Source organism: Aspergillus pseudoviridinutans (genome assembly GCF_018340605.1).
Source record: "Aspergillus pseudoviridinutans IFM 55266 DNA, scaffold_5, whole genome shotgun sequence".
NCBI lineage: Eukaryota > Fungi > Ascomycota > Eurotiomycetes > Eurotiales > Aspergillaceae > Aspergillus > Aspergillus pseudoviridinutans.
This window is the reverse complement of record NW_025091285.1, coordinates 3,319,139-3,338,413: the sequence shown is the minus strand read 5'-3', so window position 1 is coordinate 3,338,413 and position 19,275 is coordinate 3,319,139. Positions and strand designations below refer to the sequence as shown.

The window sequence follows — 19,275 nt, the reverse complement described above, 5'->3', positions numbered from 1 at the left end:
CTCGGCACACCATTCGTGCAAACTACAGACGTGTCTTCAAGCATATAGAGCTGTAAACTATCGCAGATGGATGAGTCGATCCGGGTGATACGAGGACTTTCCGAGTGATTCGCGTCTGTTTGCCTGTTGGAACGCGTTTGATAGATACTTTCGGTGGACCGGCACTTTGATGGTTGGACAGTGACGGTAGGTCGCATGAAGCATCCAATGAACCAAAAAGGCGCAGCCCCGTAGCTGTCTAATGTCGGATAAATACTGCTCTGTGATCATCGCTTGTTGTTGACGGTGTCGTCTCCCGACTGTTCCTTGGTCCTCGGCGTCGTTTACGTATGCTTGTGATTTATGCTAAACCTCGAGTCAAGAGAAGCCACAAACCAACAAATGCCATCGTAAGACAGGATAAGCCTAAATGCACATGAGAAAAAAACCGGAATGTTGTTCGGAACTCCGTTCGTCTCTTCAGTGACATCGTGGTGGGACCGACTCCAAATATGTTCCCCAGATTATCTACCCCATACTGTCAGGGATGCAAATGGCAGTCCATGGGCTCCCCAGACACCCACATTCAGCCTATCTATGCTGTTAATCTCGCAAGAACTACGAACCTGGCCGTGAATGGATTAGGAACGAAGAATCATAGGGAAGAAGAGGTCGGGCCGGCCCGTCAAATAATAGAACCAAGGATTCCTGTAGGGTAAGCAATAATATGCATTCATTATTTTGGAACACCTGCCTCCAAGTTCCCTCATCGACTCGAACCCAAGAAGTAGCAGGGGCCCCGGTCGATGTGTGCGCAACTGATCATGTCACTTGAGACGCAGAGGTCATGAAAGCCAGACTACCTGCGGGTCAGCCTGACAGCTTCTTGGCCTGTGGCGCTCGGCGTTACTTCCCATGATCCTCGGCTTGACAATGACTGTGACATGAGCTATTCGAAAATTCTTCTTCATTTATGAAATATACGGCAACCGCGATGCTTCCAGGCGTACCGTACTGCTGTATGAGCCTTCCCGATATCTATGATTTAGACTTCATCTTTGGTGCACTGACCTCGACACGTCAGGTAAAGCTTGGACATCCAAATCCTTCAAACCGTTTGAAGGCTCTTCGCCCGAGTGACGGGTTTCAACTACACTCCTCGGTAGAGTGGTTTTGAACTCGATGTTCCGAGTTTTGCGCCCTCAACCAGGCAAGAGACGATCTTGGATCTGAACGACCCCTAATTCCTCTCAACGACTGTTGGGTGAAGGGACGATAACTCTGGGTGTTGAGTGGCCTCGAGCACTATAGTGTCACCGCAGAATCGGCGCAGACTGCCTTGTATAACTCTTCCAGAATGACTGCCTTGATTACCTTCCTTCAGATCTGACAATGCCCTCCGGCAGATGAATGGATAATTCTGGTTTGGATGAAGCATCCTGCCGATCCAGGGCGGCCTCAGTCTCATGCTCACCATCACTTCCACATTAATTTCGGGGGAGCATCATGTTGGAGGTCTGATTGGATGTACAGTGACTGAGAAAAGATCTAGAACTGAGCACGGAAGCCAGTGAGTCTCCTCACTGACGACTAAACCATGGCATTACCAAGCGTAGCACTTGGACGTTCGTGCCTTCATCGCCCTATTCTACTGTTTCTAGGGATATCGTGATCAGATCCTTCGTGTGAACGAGACAGGTGGCTGCCAGCGTAGCGGAATTCCACACAAGTCCTATATCTATCTGAATGTTCAATTGAATAGGATGAAGAGCCTTGCAAGTTTTACTGTCCAAGTTTGCAGTAGAAGTACATTGAGTTAGGTTCGTAGACTAATATTAGCTCTAGTCGTTGAAACGATATTGAGATCTGTTGGACTTGAATCTATTTTCTCTCTCCCTGTCCAGCTAATGGTGTGAGCCCACTGCTCCTTGCTGTATTTACATCTTTTGTATTCTATGCTATCTTAGAGTCCACGGTGCCATAAATGCAGCCTTTCCTGTATCACCTGAAGCCGATGGTACTCTCTCTGTCCTACTCGCTCATACTGAAATACGCTTTCTTACTAAACAGTTCCAGAAAGCGATCTGATCCACACACGCAGATTGATCAGAGCAAGAGGTTATGGACCACAAGCATCGTGTCTGGGGCACGCGGCATACCACTCATGGATAGACGGGTGCAGTTGATAATTCGGTTTTTTGACGCTGAGGGCCTGTCGCCCTGGCTAGACGTCTGATGTCGTCGCTGAATGACTGTGGACTGATATATAAATATTATGCTCAGCTCAGATCCAACCTTGATGCGAAGAGAATCTACAGGGACACAGCTATCTCACTACTGTATGTATATGTCTTTGTATGAGATATCCACGGCGTCCTTTTTTTATAACGAAGTATTCACTCGGCCGGACCTCCAGCAGAATGCTGATGCTCCGCGAGCCAGGCAGGACGAGATCCATGACGGAACTGCTAAGGTAGAGATTGAGAATCATCAAGCCTGAGGAGCTGTTTCTGCTGCATCAGCGACATACAGAGAGACGATTTACTGACCTTGACGACTGTCTTCGCTGAAGAGGATGGATACAGCAACATCAATGCCTTTAAGACGGACAAACTCTCGTCCATATCAATATTCATGCAAACCCTACGATGTATATCAACCAGCTGGCATGATACCTGCTCTCAGTATGCAAAGTTCGCAGCAACGCTGTACTTCCATACTCCCTTTTAAAGTATATTGCTTAACAGCGTCATGACCCCCGAGACACCTGTTCAGCATAGTACAAGAGGGTAGAAATTAGCAGCGGAGTGGTTGAATTGCGCCACGTTGTTTATTCTAGAATAGTGTGGAGTAGAGGCCTTTTCATATGGCCATGCTTTTCTACATTGACTCCTCAATGCAATGATACGACAAAGTCTTGTCTCTTGACTATGTTGTTGGAGGTTTTCCCAGCACAACAGATCAGCCAGAGCACAATCAATATCTTGGCTTAGGAGTAGACCAAGGGGAGGCTGCATAAAGTCTGCTAACTATGGTACAACTATCTATTGCTCCAGAAACTTGAGCTAGTATGGAAGTAGGCTTTTATGCTGCTTTCCCATCGTGAGGAAGAACGGATCGATCCTTTGGACTCTCTACCCGCGTAAAAAAGCCCAAGAATCAGATCGAAACAAAAACAAGGAAAGCAAAGCACATCATAATGCAAGCATCCCGCTCCCATGCTGCATCTTGCAATCGGACCAATCCCCCGGGTTCCGCTTGTGGCTCTCAAAGTTTGTGTTTTGCACAAGCCGCGCACTGATTCGTTCTCCTTGATGATAGACTGTCGAATACGGAGTACGTTGAGGTAGATTCCCTCAGTTTCATGGGATAGTCTGGTTTACATGGATACTCCGTACTGCCGTTCGTAATAAAAGTCAAACAGCCACCCGTTAGGGCCCCAGAAGCCCAGAACTCTGGACCCCAAAAAAGCAATATGTAGTCTAAAGAACTAGACTAGCAGCCAGGCAATCCTTTATCGACTTCTGCCCCTCCCCCTATTTCCCACTCATCCAACCAGCTGGGACAGCGGGAGGCGGATGCTGTTCCGGTAAGCCACGCTGGATGTCGCAGAGTCAGACCTGAGACCTTGGCTTCTTCGGTTTTCCAGAAGGCTTCTTCGAATCCAATCAGATATGCTGCAGTGGGGTGGTGGAGGGTTTTCTATCATTCCATGACTTTCATCGTCTAAGATGTTTGATTAAGGGGATCCGGCTGGTTGGTGCTTACAGAGTCTGGGGATGAAGTGCTCTACAGGTACCATAGTCACCAGTAACCGTATTGTGTATCCGTACTTCTGTCCTCGGGTTTTCTTTAGTTTCCAGAAGAATACAGAATACAATGTACCGTCCCGTCTGGAGGTACGCAAGGTATGCGAGTTGTTGGAATACATCATCAGGTCAGATCTCGCTGAAGCATGGACAAAATAGGCAGGTAAGAAGCCTACATCGATGTCAACTGGGGGTAGACTGCGGCATCTTCAATGATCTTCAAGCTATGAATGATGCGACTGAGCGGCTTGAGCCACAAAGCTCTCAACTGACATACTCAGGGACAGAAGAGGCGGTGACCATTCATCATGATCCCAACAAATGCATCTGTAGCCGTTTGTGGCATTCTGCGTCTAGGTGCAGGCGCAGGTACAATTCTTATGCGACACCGCCTGTTGCGAGTCCTGCGTAGTGCACACATGCATAGGGGCCATGGAGGATAGCCTAGGCTATCGATGGTATTAATATTTATCGGTGTGTATGCTTACAGGACGAAAGTCGCAATTCGTTTTGTAGGGATTTGTGAACATATCCTTGCAGGATTAGTACTGGTCTTTACCCATGCAAATACAAAGTATGAGTTGTGTCTGAATGCCATTCTACTTGTATCGTACAATGCGACGTCAAGTAGACTGTAGAAGTCTGATCGAGTCAACATGTTGTCTGGATATCATTTACCGCATCCAGTTGACAATTGCGGTTCAGACACCCACTACGGAACAGTACCATGGAACAAACGCGCCCTTCTACAGTAGAAATCAACCACACCCGGGCGAGCTGGATCGACTAGACGCGATTCTATAGTTCATCGACGGACTTAAGTTGATATAAGTTACAATAATAACAGTATTATTGACTCGGTCTCTCCTTGAAGGCTATTAAGACAACCTGCTCCAAAATGAGCCTCGTAGCCCCATAAAATAATAAGCGAGTCATATCACACAGCGCAACCATGTTGTGCATCAGGTCGAGTTCATTCGCTAATCCTCAAGAACTGGAAGACTTGAGCCCTCGTTTAGCGAGAACACACAATGGAGGTCGATCCACCTCTAGCAAAGGAGAAATTCGAGAAAGAAGCAAAGAAATGAAGAGCGAAGAACGGTCTAGAACATGAGATTATCATCGCTGCCTTCGTGTCTGCCTTAGGGCAAACTGGAAAGTCCGTCTACCAGTTGACCTAATCGAACTCCGCCAGTTGTAAAACAGGCGGTGGAGATTATGTATTTCGCTGTCGTCTATAACCGTCTAACGACCCAAAGTGTAGAAGCAATCGAAACGAATAGCGATAGGACAGTTGTTCATCCCCAGCTCTGTCCCTATCAGGCTTCACCGACTCCCAAGTAATGGCTAATTTGGGAAATTCCTGACAGAAGCCAAAGTAGCGGTACACTGGACAGCAGAACAAGGACAGCAACGCATTACGCAGGGTCGGGACATATCTGGTCGCCAAGACGAATTACGACGCTACCGATGGCCACTAGCTTGGAAAATGGGCCCCGGGGAAGCTGTTCCTCGCTTCCTGCAACGGTACCTAGTGGAGAAGAATATGATCATAAGTACTCGGTAGTCAGCAGACACGGATTACACCATAGTGGGTTATTGATTGATGCAGTGGATAGATCAACTACCGCTATCATTATTATTAATGCTGGAGGGGCATACCATTCTATAGATTGGAAGTTTGAAGCAGCCCTTTCAAAGATCTATCCAATTTGTCATATATGTTGGAGAAAAAGAGTTTATAGTTTATACAGAACCTATTGGGACTGCTGGTGTCTCAGTTGTTAGAGTCATTTGGAACGATAGCCCATTGGCCACTGACTATCCGGCGACGAAGACAGGCTGCAGATGTTTCGTCCCCGTCGTTGAACTCTGATCCCAAAGAGCAAGTTTTCAGTCAAGTTGAGACTGAGACGGTTTCACCGGACTCGAGTCAATTGAGCCTTCTGAAAGTCTTTCATGAAGTAGTCTGCTCGGAGTCTTAGAACAGTAGACTAAAACTCAAAATAAGTCTTCTCTTGACCCGCGGGTTGGATCAGTTGAAGTCTTCGCGTGTCATCCTGAAGAGCGGTCTCACCACTGATAGGACGTCGATATGGATCGGACCGCTGCATGGCGGTGCACAGTGGATCGGAAAGATCCAGCCAACTAGGGAGTACAACTGCAAGCTTCGAATTAACGAGTAAAGTCCAGTTACTCCTGCCAGGCCGTCTCTCCAGTTTGTCTTACTGAAAAGCGTAAGCTCTGCGGCTCACCGCTCTCTTGAGACTTGTCTGGCCAGGCAAGATGAGGGCGGTGTGAACGAAGTACATTGTGTCCTGATTGAATAGCGTGAAGGAGAGGATGACGCGCAGAAAGCCAGGCTGAAGTCCTATTGACGTGGGAGTATGCGCATCATTGCATAATAGTAATCTTAGATGATCTCGCTGATACTGACCTGTGCATCTTCTTAAACTATTCAATTCATGTCTATCATTGATATTGCCCAAGGATCGAAAGACGCGCATTGAGATCTGAGCCCTGACTAGCAAGGTATGCAAGTACTCGCGTATTTTCCCAGGAGGGTAATAGATTATCGAAGCGGGTCATGTGAGTTACCCTAGTAACTCCAGACTTTGACCAAGAATCTTCGGGATTTTACGGGAATACTTTCCACCTCTGAGGGCTGTCTCTGGCCTGCTTGTGACATGTGTGCAGTAGCAGCAATAACGACATGGTGTTATTGACTTAGAAGTCACATGATTATCATCCTGGTAGCGAGACCCCAACAGCTCCAGCTGTCCATCGTTGTTGTATCCATGGTTCCAACATGAGCACCCGGCGGATGTCATAGATCATGCGGGGTATAGCCATAGCCCTCTATGGAGGGGCACACAGAGGGGCAAACTGAACTTACTGAAGATATACGCCTACAACGTCAAACATGGAAACAAAATAACAGGCAGCTTCAGCTTCGTAATGCTTTTACACATACGGGTACGTCGTATGTATTGCTAGGGCGCCTCATTTTTGGATGTGGAACCGGAATGGGAGCGCGTCTCCGAGTGAGGCTGGTAAGTGCAGGCAGCCACGGTTTTTGAAGATCCATGCCGCCCCATGCCACTTATGCAGAGGGTAAGGATGATACGACCGGGTACAAAATTAGGGAGTTGCTGCATCTTGGGCTTGGGCGCAGCACCAGAATTAAACAATAATAGTTTATGTAACGATGATGCAGACTTGCATCCTGATAGGGCTTTTAACTATTGAAGTTCTGTCATAGAAAGGCCCTGTTTTTTGAACTTGTAAGGTATGTTTGCATGTCTGCCATGGTTCTTCACCAGCCTGCCAACTGCAAGTTTCAAAAACAGAAAGATTGTGTGGTTTGTTCTATATTCGTCCGGTCTGATGCTGCAATTTGCTTCGCTGTTTATCTAGTTTTGGGGCAGGTGACCATTGAACAGCTCCTGAATGAGTCGCCATGGAGCGGCAACTCATCTGTACAACACACCACTTCTTAGACCTTGTGGATGTCGTGGGGGCAGAGGATATCCTGTGTAGCTGTATCTACCATCAAGATATGATCTTTCACCCAAGATTCGCATTGAGTGAAGCCAGATCTATGTGTCAACTTCTAGGAGAATGATTATCAACGCCGGGTTGATGTCACGGCTTATTGTCATTGGCGACTTCAATTAAAATACTCGACTCTCTATATCTCTTGAAATGATATGCCAGCCAGTGCGCATAGCTGGATAATAGTACATACCACAGTCTTCCTGATACTATGATATCTGTCACTGAGTGACCGATGTCCAGCCTTCGTCATAGTGACAGATCACGGGCCTCGAACAACAGTGGGCTCGATCAAACGACGATCAACAAAACTAGAATCATTTATTTATTGAACACTACCCTTAGCATACAGCCACTAGTGCAATTCTGTTGGTAAGGAAGACGCAGTCAGAGGACAAGGAGAAAGACACTTAAATCTTGTTATTTTGGTGACTACCAAGTACCGAATGTCTGAATGTCTTGATCACTTGAGGCTGGTTACACGTAACCATGGTTGCAAAGGAGGGGTTGAGCAAGTCAGACAATACACATACTATCTTTCCCCCCAAGACCTATCTTGATAGAGGGGAAGATGAGGACAGGAGGGGACCGAGGGGTAATCATTTGATAAGTGGGTGGCGGGTTCTTGGAGGGGTGTCTTTGTTTCCCCCTTTCAATCCGCGATTGCAAAATAATGAAGTGATAGTCCAGAAACTAATAAATGGGAATAATAATAATATAGAAATAATTAAATATGATGCGCAGCGACAACCAGTAACATCATTAGAACTTTAGCTTGCCTGGAAGGAATTTCGGTGGAAATGAAAGGAACAGACTATGAATACTATTTGATAGGGAGATGTGAGACCAGTTGCTCCATGCTTTTGCTAATTGCTTTGTGGTGTGGCATTTTGATGGTCGCCGAGGAATCCTTGCTAGGTCTTGGAGGGGCCAAGGGGGGGCTTGACGAGGGGCCTTCGGCTTCCGGCTTTGTTGTCTGGAGGGGCTAAGGTGCGTGTGATTACTGCCTAGGTACCCACGGAGGTCAGAGTTGTCTCGCTTACTCCATACTTACAACACTGATGATGGATGCAGTAGGTCCCAATCAACTCCATGAGTGTTATGGAATATGAAGTAGTAGAAGATGGCAGATTTTCCTATCAGTCTCATGTCCACGATTAAAGGGGATCTTTTTATCAAGAGAGGGATGATGATAGGGATAAGTTCGCCGTAGATAGAGAGGTACACAACTATACAAATTGGCGGAGTATGGTTCTATGAAGCGACTTGTACCCCACCTGTATCCGTCATACCAACAAAACAGCCCACATTGCGATCAGACTCTCGATGAAGGGGATCGATCATTCTTCTCCATGGACCGAAATGAAGCAGCTAGATCGATTTAGTCCACAGTGCAGCTACAGATCAATATTTAGTAGATAGATAGATCTTGCAGTTGTAGAAACAAGTCAAGGTATCCTCAAGAAAGGGGCTCGGCAGGGATGATATATCCACCTATTGTCAGATATGCACCATTTATCTACGTTATGCCAATCGGATCCTTGGAAGAGGAAAAGAATTGTTATTAGATAAGGAGAATGCTACTGGTCATACTTTGCACTTCCACCAATTTGCAAATGGTCAATACCAAGTTCATGGTTGATGCAGCTGCCCAACACTCTGTGCTGTTCGACTTTTTGAGCTAGGCAGTTTCTACTACATTCAGAGAGGTGAAGGAAAGAGCAAGAACGTAGCTTTGTGGTTGCAATAGCGCCAAGACATGGAAGACGGGGATGATGATGATGTCTCTGATGAGATGTGCGACTGTGGATACAGAAAGCTGGTGATAGCGTGGATGTCTGGTTCAACCGGGTTGACGGGATGGCACTGTAGAGCGTGATGGCCACTGTGGCTCACTCGGCTTTGGCCCGTTTGGGACAGATGGTCCACAGAATGTGTCTTTTAAGAGAGCTTCCCTGTCTGTAACATAGCGCGTCGGGGATGTATTATTGTATGTTTTTGTTTGTATTATTAGAGTACCTAGGTACGCATTACCACAGTACTTGGCTCAGAGGACATAGATGGACGCGTTAAGTCTAACTTGAAAGCGTATAGTCAGCCATGCCATTAGTCAGGATCGCATTTTCTAAAATTTCTGATAGGTCCACGCGGATTCTGGCAGTGGCAAAGAACTCCTAGTGCGTGGTTGTCCCGGAACTACTCCATACTGAGTCCGCTCCGTGAATCCCGTTTGGAGCCCCTGCTTTGCTGTTTAGACTGGGCTACTGTAAGACCCGCCTCACTGTTGCGATCCAGCGATCGTCCGAATCTCCCATCAGCTTCTTCTGCACACGACCTGGCAGCCCGTTTCCCACTCTCTTTCTTGGCCCCCTCTAGTCTATGGTGTACCTCTTCCCCCTCCTACCAGCCTACCACCGCAACCCCTCGCTCCCGTCCCTTTGAGAAACCCAGACCCTCCTCCCAGAAAACTTTCCCACTCTTCTTCTTCTACCTCTTCTCGTAACTTGCTTATTTTCCTCTCCCTCTTTTTTCCCTCCTCATCCATTCAACATTCCCCCCTCCTCCCTCTCTTCTTTTCCCTCTACCTCCCCCCCTCCTCTCTTCCTCCCTTTCCAAATCATTCAACATATTTTCTAACACGGTTGTGTGAATCAACCGTTTCTCTTCTTCTCTTATACTTCTCTTATTATTGTCGAATCTCTCTCCGTCTTACGTTTTCCCCCTCTTGGTCCGCCTGTGGCTGGAACCCCTTCCGAAATCAACTTTCGCACAACCATTTACCCCCCCGCCCAAGGAATGATCAGACATCAAATCGATTTCTTGTCGTCAACCCGCCTACAGAACCGGTGCGAACTCACAAAAGGCACGATACCGCAGTCTTCCTCGCCGCTCCTACTTTGCTGAGAAAGAACTCCTCGTCCTGCTTTTTGGCTGCCTCGTTCCTTCCGACATGGCACCAGCAGCATCCAACCAGGCCGGCAACACGCCGGCCAAGAAGACTACCGTCCCAGAGAAGAAATACAAATGCCAATTCTGCAATCGTGCATTCAGCAGAAGTGAACATCGTAGTAGACATGAACGCTCACGTAAGTCATTTGCCTCCCGTTGACCTTCATGCGGGGAGACCGAATCCGCAACCAAACTTTATCTTTTTGTTGAGCCTMGACTGATTTCTCGTCGCTCAGATACCAAAGAGAGACCCTTCAAGTGTTTGAAATGCCGGAGTACTTTCGTTCGTCGAGATCTTCTCCTCCGCCATGATCGTACTGTTCACGCTAAGGATGGTGGGATACCTCTTGTTGCTGAGGGCCGTCGTCGTGGAGGCGCAGGTGTTCAGAAGTCCTCCCCTGCACCTGCTCCATCCAAGCCCTCGATCACGATTGATCCTACCACATTAGAACAGCTTGAAGCAAGCAGTGACGGTATGGTCGACCTTGAAGCCGCAGCCATGTTGATGACAGATTTCCAACATAAGGCCGCAGCCGCCGCTACGGGTCAGGTCCACGATCGTGCTGAATCCGACCGCTCTTTTTCGCCCGGTCGGGGTTCGTTACTGGAGCCTTCCGCCGCGTATTTGTCCGGCAATGCGACTCTTCCTCAGATGCCCTGGGATACGTTGGTTTCTCCTGCCGACATGAAACACCACATTATGGGCCCTACTTACGGCGGCCAAGGCAATGGATCGGACTTGCGTCAGCTACCAAACGTACTGGATCGGGGCGACACTCTTGCGCCCTCGCTCCACTCCCTCGTCAGCTCGCTTCCGATGTCGGGAAATTCCACGCCTAACGCGCTCTCACCATTCCCTTCAATGACAGGTCCTGTCAGTCCCGTAAATTACCGGAGGTCCCCTGGACCTAGCCAGGCTCTGACACTGCCCAAGGCCCCCCAGATCGCGAATGACATGGAGCGGAATATGGTTGTGGAGCGCATCAGAAATGCCGACTCCTTGGGTGCGCTTCCCGAGACTTTCCAGCTTCCCTCGACTGCTGCTTTGAACAGGTACCTGACAACGTACTTCAACCTGTACCATCATCATCTGCCGTTCTTACATCAGGAGTCGTTCAAGCCCACCATGGCTTCCCCTCCGTTGTTGTTGGCCGTTCTTTCCATCGGTGCTCTGTACACGTTCGAGCGCGAACATGCATTCATGCTTCACGTCGGATCCAAGATGCTCGTCAACCAATTCTTGCAGCACAAGGAGAACTTCGACTCGAGAAAATGTCCGCTGTGGTCCATGCAAAGCACTCTGTTGAACATGATCTTTGAGAGCTGGAGTGGTGATCCCAAAGGTCTCGAGTGGACCTGCTCGATCAAGAGCTTGCTCGCCAACATGGTTGCTGGAAACCGTTATCAATTGAAGGTCAGAACTGAAGCTCGCGAGGGCCGTCAACCAACCAGAGAGGAATGGATCGAGGATGAGTCCTGCCGTCGCACTTACTACGCTGTCTACATCTTCTTCGGCATGCTCACTCTGACATTCAACCACACCCCAGCAATGAGCTTCGACGAATTCGACAATCTCGAGCTGCCGTCCTCTGAGTCGATGTGGAACCTGGACGTCAACGACGACGAGGCCTGGCGTCGTAGCCTGTCCTCTGCGACCACACTTACCGTCCGGGAAGCCCACGACTGTCTTTTCCAGGGCGAACAGACGCGTTACAGCGCCTTTGCCACTCGGGTTCTGATCAATGCCCTTTTCTTACAGGTGTGGAACCACAAGAGGACCTTCGAGGCTCTTCAGGACGTGGTCACTGAGTACAAACTCCGTCTCGCTCTGGAGACATGGGAGAGTTCTCTGGAAGTTTGCGAACCAGAGACGATCGTTGTGCCTTTGAGCACGCCTCAGAACGGACATCCATTGATCTTCAACTCGATGGCCGTCTATCGTAACACGCGTGCTCGGTTAGAGGTTGACCTCAAGTCAATCCAGGAAGCCTTGCGCTACCATTCTTCCTACGAGGTTGCTGCTGCGATGACTGTGGCGCGTGAGAAGGTGAAGCGGTCTGGGGAGATGAACAAAGTGATCCAATCATGTTTCGAGTGCATCGAGATTGCAGCAGTCCAAGGCATCAATTGGGTTGCCAAGACGTCGGCAACAAATTGGAGTGTCGAGCATCCGCTCTGCGGCTTGGACCTGATGGTCATCCTCAGTCTCTGGCTCTATCGCCTGGAACATGACGAAGAGCCCGCTACCGAGGCTGAGCTGGCCATCTACAACAAGGTCCGGAATCTGTTTGACGACGACGCCGTTGACGCTTTTGGTAAACTCAGCTCCACCGTGGCCCGTGTATGGGGTAACATCCTGGACGGCGTGGTAGTCTGGGGGTGAGTTGGTTCCGTATTCGAAGGGTATAGAGAGTTGATTGCTAACGTCGTTTTCTGTTTTAGAATCACCAAGCTCATGGGCGAATCGTTCAAACTTCATGCTCAAGCCTTGATCGGCTATGAAGACTCGTTGCGCGTTGCCAAGGATCAGCCGATTCATCCAATGCCCACCAAGACACTTGCTAGTGTCGGGACTGCCTACTAGTCTCGACAGTGGGCATGTGAACCCATTCAGTGTACCGACAGTATATCTCACATATTGCGGTCTGCACTTCCTTCCTGCATTCTTCGTCTTTCATTGCGTATACTCTCTTTACTGGGCACTCATTCTACATCGACTTTTGGATACTGGCTGTGTTTCGGAACTCGGGGTCGGGAATAATTTCGCAGCAGGTGGGCGGCAACGTGTGTTCTTCAACGACGGAATACGATGATTCGAACTGCCGCATAATGCTCCTTGCTGGTGATTCCCGACTGATATATTACTCTGTTGTTTTTCTGTTTTTCTGTTTGCTGTTTTCTGTTTTTCTCTTGCTCCTCTCCTCAGTTGAGGTGTCTTTCTCTTGCATTTATCATGGTTCATCCTGTTGGTTTTGGCAAGAGCTCACAGGAGTCCGGTGTGGTCATTTTTTGCTTTTGTTTTAATGGGTTGTTTGTCCCAGGCAACATCTCGACACCCGGCTGGTCCTGTGTGTTCTCCCTCTTAGCACTCGGTGGAGTTGTTGTTTTCGACATTTTCGTTTCGAAGAACCCTTAATTCCTAGTGCGCATCAGCATGTTTGTGGTCAATTTGCCGATTTGATTTGTCCCTTGACCATATTGATACCTTGTTCGTTATATACTTCTCTGCCTCTTTTTTTTTCTCTCAAGTTTCTCTTCAAGTCACTCCTTCCACCACTTTGGATTATTATTACTTTCTATTCTTTGACCACCTTTTTTTGGATTTTAATGCCTGTGCTGAGTTAGAATCGTTCTGAATCGTTATGTGTTTACGCCATCCCCGCAGCATTGTTGATGTTTTTTCGCGTCTCTCCTCTCTATGCTGAGTCGTTCTTCATTTCTGCGCTTGCATGTTTGCGTTTGTGCATTTTGGCTTTCTGCCTGCGTTAATGTTTATTCTTTTGTTATCTTCCTTGACCTTGGACATGCTCTATCGTCGTAGTACCCTGTACTATAAGTAATTTCCGTGCAAAAAGAAATACATCGTTTAGCGGGGATACCTTTGAGTCTATGTAGAAGCTTATTTACCGTAAGAACTGGATAGATTTGTCTTGATTAGATATACAGAATTTCTGGGTGAAATATTTACAAAAGTGCCGCAGATGGGTTAACTATGTACAAACAGGGTCGACGAAACCCCGAGTCCAACCGAGCGAGCCTACGATCACCACGAAAAACCCCAGTGCAACGGCGACGCTTCCGACACCATACACATACGCCTGCCGCCGCCGACTGAGCCCATTCAGCTCCGCCACCCAGGTACTCACCGTCGTCKCGCAGCCACAAAAGCCATCCATGACGCCCTGGAGCACCTGACAACTCGTGAGAATCGCATACGGCGCCGAGCGCGCATCCGCCCCGATCGCCGCCCCGATCCCGTCTACCCGCTGCAGATCAAAGCACATGGCCAGCACGACCGTACCGAAGATATTCACGGTGAAAGTCCCCAGCGGGAACGCCGGCACGCGCGGGTTAAGCCATAACGAAAGATAGTACCGCAGGAGACAGCCGAGCGGGGCGAAGACGATGGCGAAAACGGCGCGCCCGCGCCAGGTGTCTGGAGCGTTGGTGCTGCTGCTATTGCTGGCGGAGCGATCCGGCGGCCAGATAGCTAGGAAAACGGCGCCGAGCCAGCAGCCCCAGCCGAGGAGGACGAAGAGCCGGTCGAGGACGCGGCGGGTGAGGCGGAAGGGGAAGGAAGGGGTGAAGCGGTCGAGGGCAAGGGCGAGGTGGGCGCCGCAGATGAGCGCTGAGAGGCTGAGGGCGACGGTGGTGAGGAGGACGGCGAGGAGGGCCATGAAGCTGTAACCGCCATTGCGGGGGCTGATTGATGAGACAGAGGGGTCGGGGAGGTCGTTTGTCAGGGCGAGGAAGACGTCGCGGATGAAGGAGGAGAAGGAAGTGAAGCTGCCGCAGAAGCCCGTGGTGAGGCCAATGTAGAGTGGGATGGTCTTCTTGACAGATTTATGGTTCTCTGCACGTTGGCGCGCAGAGTCGCCGTCTTCGCTGCGGCTACGAGCGGGTGATTGGGCCCATTCTTCGCGGAAGAGGTTCTTGTCTTCGAGGAAGAAGCCCATCAAGAGGGAGCCGCCGACGTTGGGCCATAGGACGCCAGTTACGACGGGCGCGCCGGGATAGAAGGTGAGCGCTTGCAGGCCCAGCCGGGCTAGGGTGCCGAAGATGGAGAAGAAGACGAGGTATGAAAGTGTGAAGAGCTGAGTGGCATGTTTGGAGAGCGGTTGTATGCTGGGAGTGCGCTTTGTGGGTGTAGGTTCGATGGGAGCCGCGGGAGGTTTTTCGGTGGTGGGAGGCAGTGCGTAGCCGGTGGAGGACCAGGATTGACGCTGAGGAGGATTCGAGGGCGTAGGAGGTGGAGCAGCACTTTCAGAGAGACCAGCGGGCTGGTCTTGGGACGATTGCTGCATGAGGATGATGCTTTTGCAAGCTCAGGCTGAGTAGGCGCAATGCCAAGAGGACTGGAGAGACTTAGTGACGGAGGTGCAAAGAGAGGGTGGGTCTGTTGTTATCAGCGAAAGCACTCCATGGAGATGTCTGATAAGACCTAAAGATGTCATTGATCCATATCATTAGCATGTCAGCAAAGATATACTCAATAGAGAAGAAGAGATAATGAGGCATGAAGGAGAGATGAAGAGAAGTGGATGAAGGGGGGCTACGCAGCTGTTTCTTCCTGCGGCATGCTTAACTGCAGCTCATCCAGGTCACCTACAGCGATACAACGCAACAGCCCCTCTCTATCCCCTCTTCATCCCTTCCTCGAATCCCCCTTCTTTATCTGCTTCACTTTTACATCTTACAGTAACTATCTTTCGAATCTAAGACAATGCTCCCCTCAAATATCCATGTTTCCTCCCATCCCTGCCTCCAGGCCAAAGTCTCCCAACTCCGGTCGCATTCCACCTCCAGTCGCGAGACTCGCAGTCTGGTGCATGAGATTGCAACCATTCTAGGTGTTGAAGCCTTTGCTGCCGGATTAAAGGTTGCCAGCAGTGGAAAGGTTGTGTACCCAGCTGCAATGCCGCAGAATGAGCTAATCTGATTCCCTACCTCAGGATAAAACCCCGCTGGGCATTGAGTATGAGACGAAGACAATCGACCCAGCCAACGTGGCCTTGGTGCCTATTCTCCGGTCAGGATTGGGCATGATTGAGGGTATCCCTATGTTTTCCTTTGTCCATGGACATCCTCGGAACTACAGCTGAACCGTGCTCAAGCTATCAACAACCTCCTCCCCGCCACCGTCCCCATCTACCACCTGGGCCTCTTCCGCGATAAGTTCACCCTCCAACCAGTCGAATACTACAATAACCTCCCCTTCCTGCGCCCCGACTCCCCCACCAATTCCACCGCCGCCACCCTCGCCATCCTGCTCGACCCGATCATTGCGACCGGCGCCACGGCCGAGGCGGCCATCCAGCTCCTCCGCGAATGGGGCGTGCAGCGGGTGATCATGCTCAGCGTGCTCGGCTCGAAACCGGGGCTTCGTCGCGCGGCCGAGTGCTGGCCCGAGGGCGTGGAGCTGTGGGTGGGCGCCGTCGACGAGCAGTGCGATGAGCGGGGGATGATTGTGCCTGGGGTGGGGGATATCGGAGATCGCTTGTTCCTTGCTATGGGCAAGTAGTAGGCTCTGTTGCAGGAGTCCCAGCAGCGGTATTGCCCGCATTTCAGATCGAATCGCATCGCATTGAAGCATGGTAGACAGACAGAATATCCCATTAAATTGACCATATAAGCACTCCGCACCATTAACGCCCTCGTCATATAGACCAAGACCAAACCCAAACCGTAACACCGTTCTACACCCGTTATCTATAATCACATCGTAACTCCATCACAATTATCACTGACGCCATTTATCTCCTCGCACGATCACCACGCAAAGACGGAACCTCCAGCGCCCCAACCGGCGGCACAATCTTCCTATGCATCTTCTCCCGCGGACCCCCCACTGACCGGAAACTATCATACCGGAACGCCCGCTGAGCAAGCTCCCTCTGCCGGTCCTTATCGCGCTGTTTGTCGCGGCGGTCGGCAGCTTCATTGATATTACTCATTAGCCAGATTCCCTACTGATTTGAAACACACACGTGGAGTATGGAATGTGGGGGCGGTGGGTGGGTGGGATTGGTTGCCATACCCCGCCAGAAATAGATGTATACCGCCATGATCAGCAGGCAGGCAACGATGAAACCGAACATGACGCCTAGCTCGTGGCCCAGGGAGGGCATGGGTGTGTATGGGGGCATGTTGTTTGGCGTGGACATTGTGGAGGACCAGGACCTCTTCTGGTGGAGATGGAGATAAGTTGCAGTTACGTGGGTTATGAAATGAGATGGTCGGAAAAGAGTAGATGGGGAGGGAGTTTCTGTGGAGATTAAGAGAATAAGGCTGGCCGAGGAGGTTGATCTGCAGCTCAGCCTCTCTCGTATTCTGGATGATGCTGCAAGAAACAAAGCAAACAAAGAACCGAATCTCCCTTTTGGTGAAATGAAATGATTGGACGAGATGTCAAGTATAATTAGCTATCATCATTGTAATTATGCCTTGGTGGCAGAATTGAGTAGTAGTAGGTACATCATTGGTAGTCTTCACACCTGCAATCAGCCATATCAATATCCATGAAAATAAAAGAAGAAAAGACGCCTGGATATAACCACAAGAAGAGCAATATAAGGTATCATGTACACGTTCCGCCAATACGATCGGCAACCCAGTCTATATCGAATGAGGGTATGTCAATGCAAGTGAAAAAGAAGAGAACATAAATGAAGAACATAGGCAACGGTTGTGCGCCTCGTCTTTGAAGGAGGCTCCCGCAGGCCGCGGCGAATGTATGCGACGCTTGTAGCAAACGAGCCAAAATCATCGGACAGCTCAGGTCTGAGAAAGAAGAAGAGAAAACAAAACTCCGATAATGCAGGAGTGCTCATGATGCACTGTATGTATAGAAGAAACCGTAATCGTGGATCCAGTCACCCAAGCATCACCGCGGCCAAGGCCGTACAAGTCAACCCAATGGCCATACCAATCCAAGGTGTCTGCCCGAGTGTGCCTTCACTCCGTGCTCTCAGCGACTTGGTCGATCCAGATGACGCTTCCAATGAGCGCAGTTCGATAGATCCGTGGGCGGGTTCAGATAGTTGACCTTCAAAGACAGGCATTGGGACCCTCTGTTTACTGGAGATGATTGCCACAACAGGGTAGTCTGGACTTGAAGTAATATCGTTCCCGAACTGATCGTAGATCCGTTGTTCACTTTGCATGTCTTCAACACTCGAGGGTATCGTAAGTTCTGGCGAAGAAGCGGAAGGTAGGTTATCTGCTGAAGGGGCGGGAGCAACGGCAGGCTTTTGCTCGAACTCGGCTGCCAGAGCCACGGACGGGACGAGACAGAGGACGACGTTGGATATCTTCATATTGACTATGACTTTCAGTGGATCGGTTGGGCGGCACAGGTGTGTCGAACGTTCGGTAAGCCAAGCGAGAGTCGCTCCTCCTGACCGGCTGCTGATGCTGTTTCAGGAGACGACAAGTCCACACGGTGAGATCGATTGAAAGGCTGGGAAACAGGATCGATTCTCCAAGTTGAATTGGTGAACGAGGATGTTGTCGAGATTCACGGCTGGGTAAGTCGAGCTCCGGGCTAGAGCTCGGGAGACACTAGGTACTGAACGAGCGACTGTGCGCCTCCTGAAGGGGCGATACCCGAGATGAATTCGAAATCCGAGACGGTGAGGGGAAAGAGGCGACACTCAAACGAAGAGCAACAGATCCCAACCAGGATGCACACACAAGGGGATCAGATCTTTTGTGAAGGCAGATCAGACAGATGAAGACTGACGAAGGGAAGAAAGAGAAGAAAATCAAGGAAACGCGCAAAAACAAACGAGCAGCAAGCAGTCGTCCAGGAGGCGGACTAAAAAGAGACTAAAACCACTCAAGATGAAAAATGAGAGGCCCAGAACCACAATATCCATCCACCTTTAATTAAATCGAAATTAGCATCGTACGCACGCTCACTTAAAGGGGGGTGGGGTGTTTTCGGATGGGTGGGGTCGATCATTGCGAGGCTTCAATTTCCCTGGGCCTTTATTGGCTACTACGAGCCGTGTCAGCACGGTCTGGGACTAGTAGTAGCTGATCGTTGCCTCGTGCAAGACTTGCGAAGCTTATCAGAAATTCTCAACCAATGATAGTGCGTGGGGCAGGGGTTAGCCTCTGCGACGGTGGCTGCGGGTCTAGTCCCCATTGGTTTCGTGCCAAGGCAATAAAGGGACCAGTCAGGGCTGCCAGAGGGTCCACGCCCGTCTGATGTAATAAGGTATCTGCAGTCATCTCACCATATATAGAAATCATGAATCGT

General features: G+C 49.7%; 5 protein-coding genes across 5 annotated transcripts; 2 read left to right on the top strand and 3 right to left on the bottom strand.

Annotated features, from left to right (window-relative positions):
* Positions 1-10,293: 10,293 nt before the first annotated feature.
* Asppvi_008222 (C2H2-type zinc finger protein) lies at positions 10,294-12,876 on the top strand (the record flags this gene model as incomplete). The annotated part of the gene is made up of 3 exons (XM_043304096.1): positions 10,294-10,429; positions 10,529-12,671; positions 12,735-12,876. 3 exons carry the CDS (start codon positions 10,294-10,296, stop codon positions 12,874-12,876), a joined length of 2,421 nt encoding a protein of 806 aa, XP_043160031.1.
* Positions 12,877-14,002: 1,126 nt separating this feature from the next.
* Positions 14,003-15,316, bottom strand: Asppvi_008221 (FluC/FEX family fluoride channel; the record flags this gene model as incomplete). The annotated part of the gene is made up of 1 exon (XM_043304095.1): positions 14,003-15,316. One exon carries the CDS (start codon positions 15,314-15,316, stop codon positions 14,003-14,005), a length of 1,314 nt encoding a protein of 437 aa, XP_043160030.1.
* Positions 15,317-15,735: 419 nt separating this feature from the next.
* On the top strand, positions 15,736-16,533 carry Asppvi_008220 (uracil phosphoribosyltransferase; the record flags this gene model as incomplete). Its single annotated transcript, XM_043304094.1, has 3 exons — positions 15,736-15,909; positions 15,965-16,064; positions 16,127-16,533. 3 exons carry the CDS (start codon positions 15,736-15,738, stop codon positions 16,531-16,533), a joined length of 681 nt encoding a protein of 226 aa, XP_043160029.1.
* A 232-nt stretch (positions 16,534-16,765) lies between these two features.
* On the bottom strand, positions 16,766-17,176 carry Asppvi_008219 (uncharacterized protein; the record flags this gene model as incomplete). The annotated part of the gene is made up of 2 exons (XM_043304093.1): positions 16,766-16,947; positions 17,050-17,176. 2 exons carry the CDS (start codon positions 17,174-17,176, stop codon positions 16,766-16,768), a joined length of 309 nt encoding a protein of 102 aa, XP_043160028.1.
* Positions 17,177-17,884: 708 nt separating this feature from the next.
* On the bottom strand, positions 17,885-18,328 carry Asppvi_008218 (uncharacterized protein; the record flags this gene model as incomplete). Its single annotated transcript, XM_043304092.1, has 1 exon — positions 17,885-18,328. The coding sequence occupies one exon, from the start codon at positions 18,326-18,328 to the stop codon at positions 17,885-17,887; it is 444 nt and encodes a 147-aa protein (XP_043160027.1).
* Between the last annotated feature and the right edge of the window lie 947 nt (positions 18,329-19,275).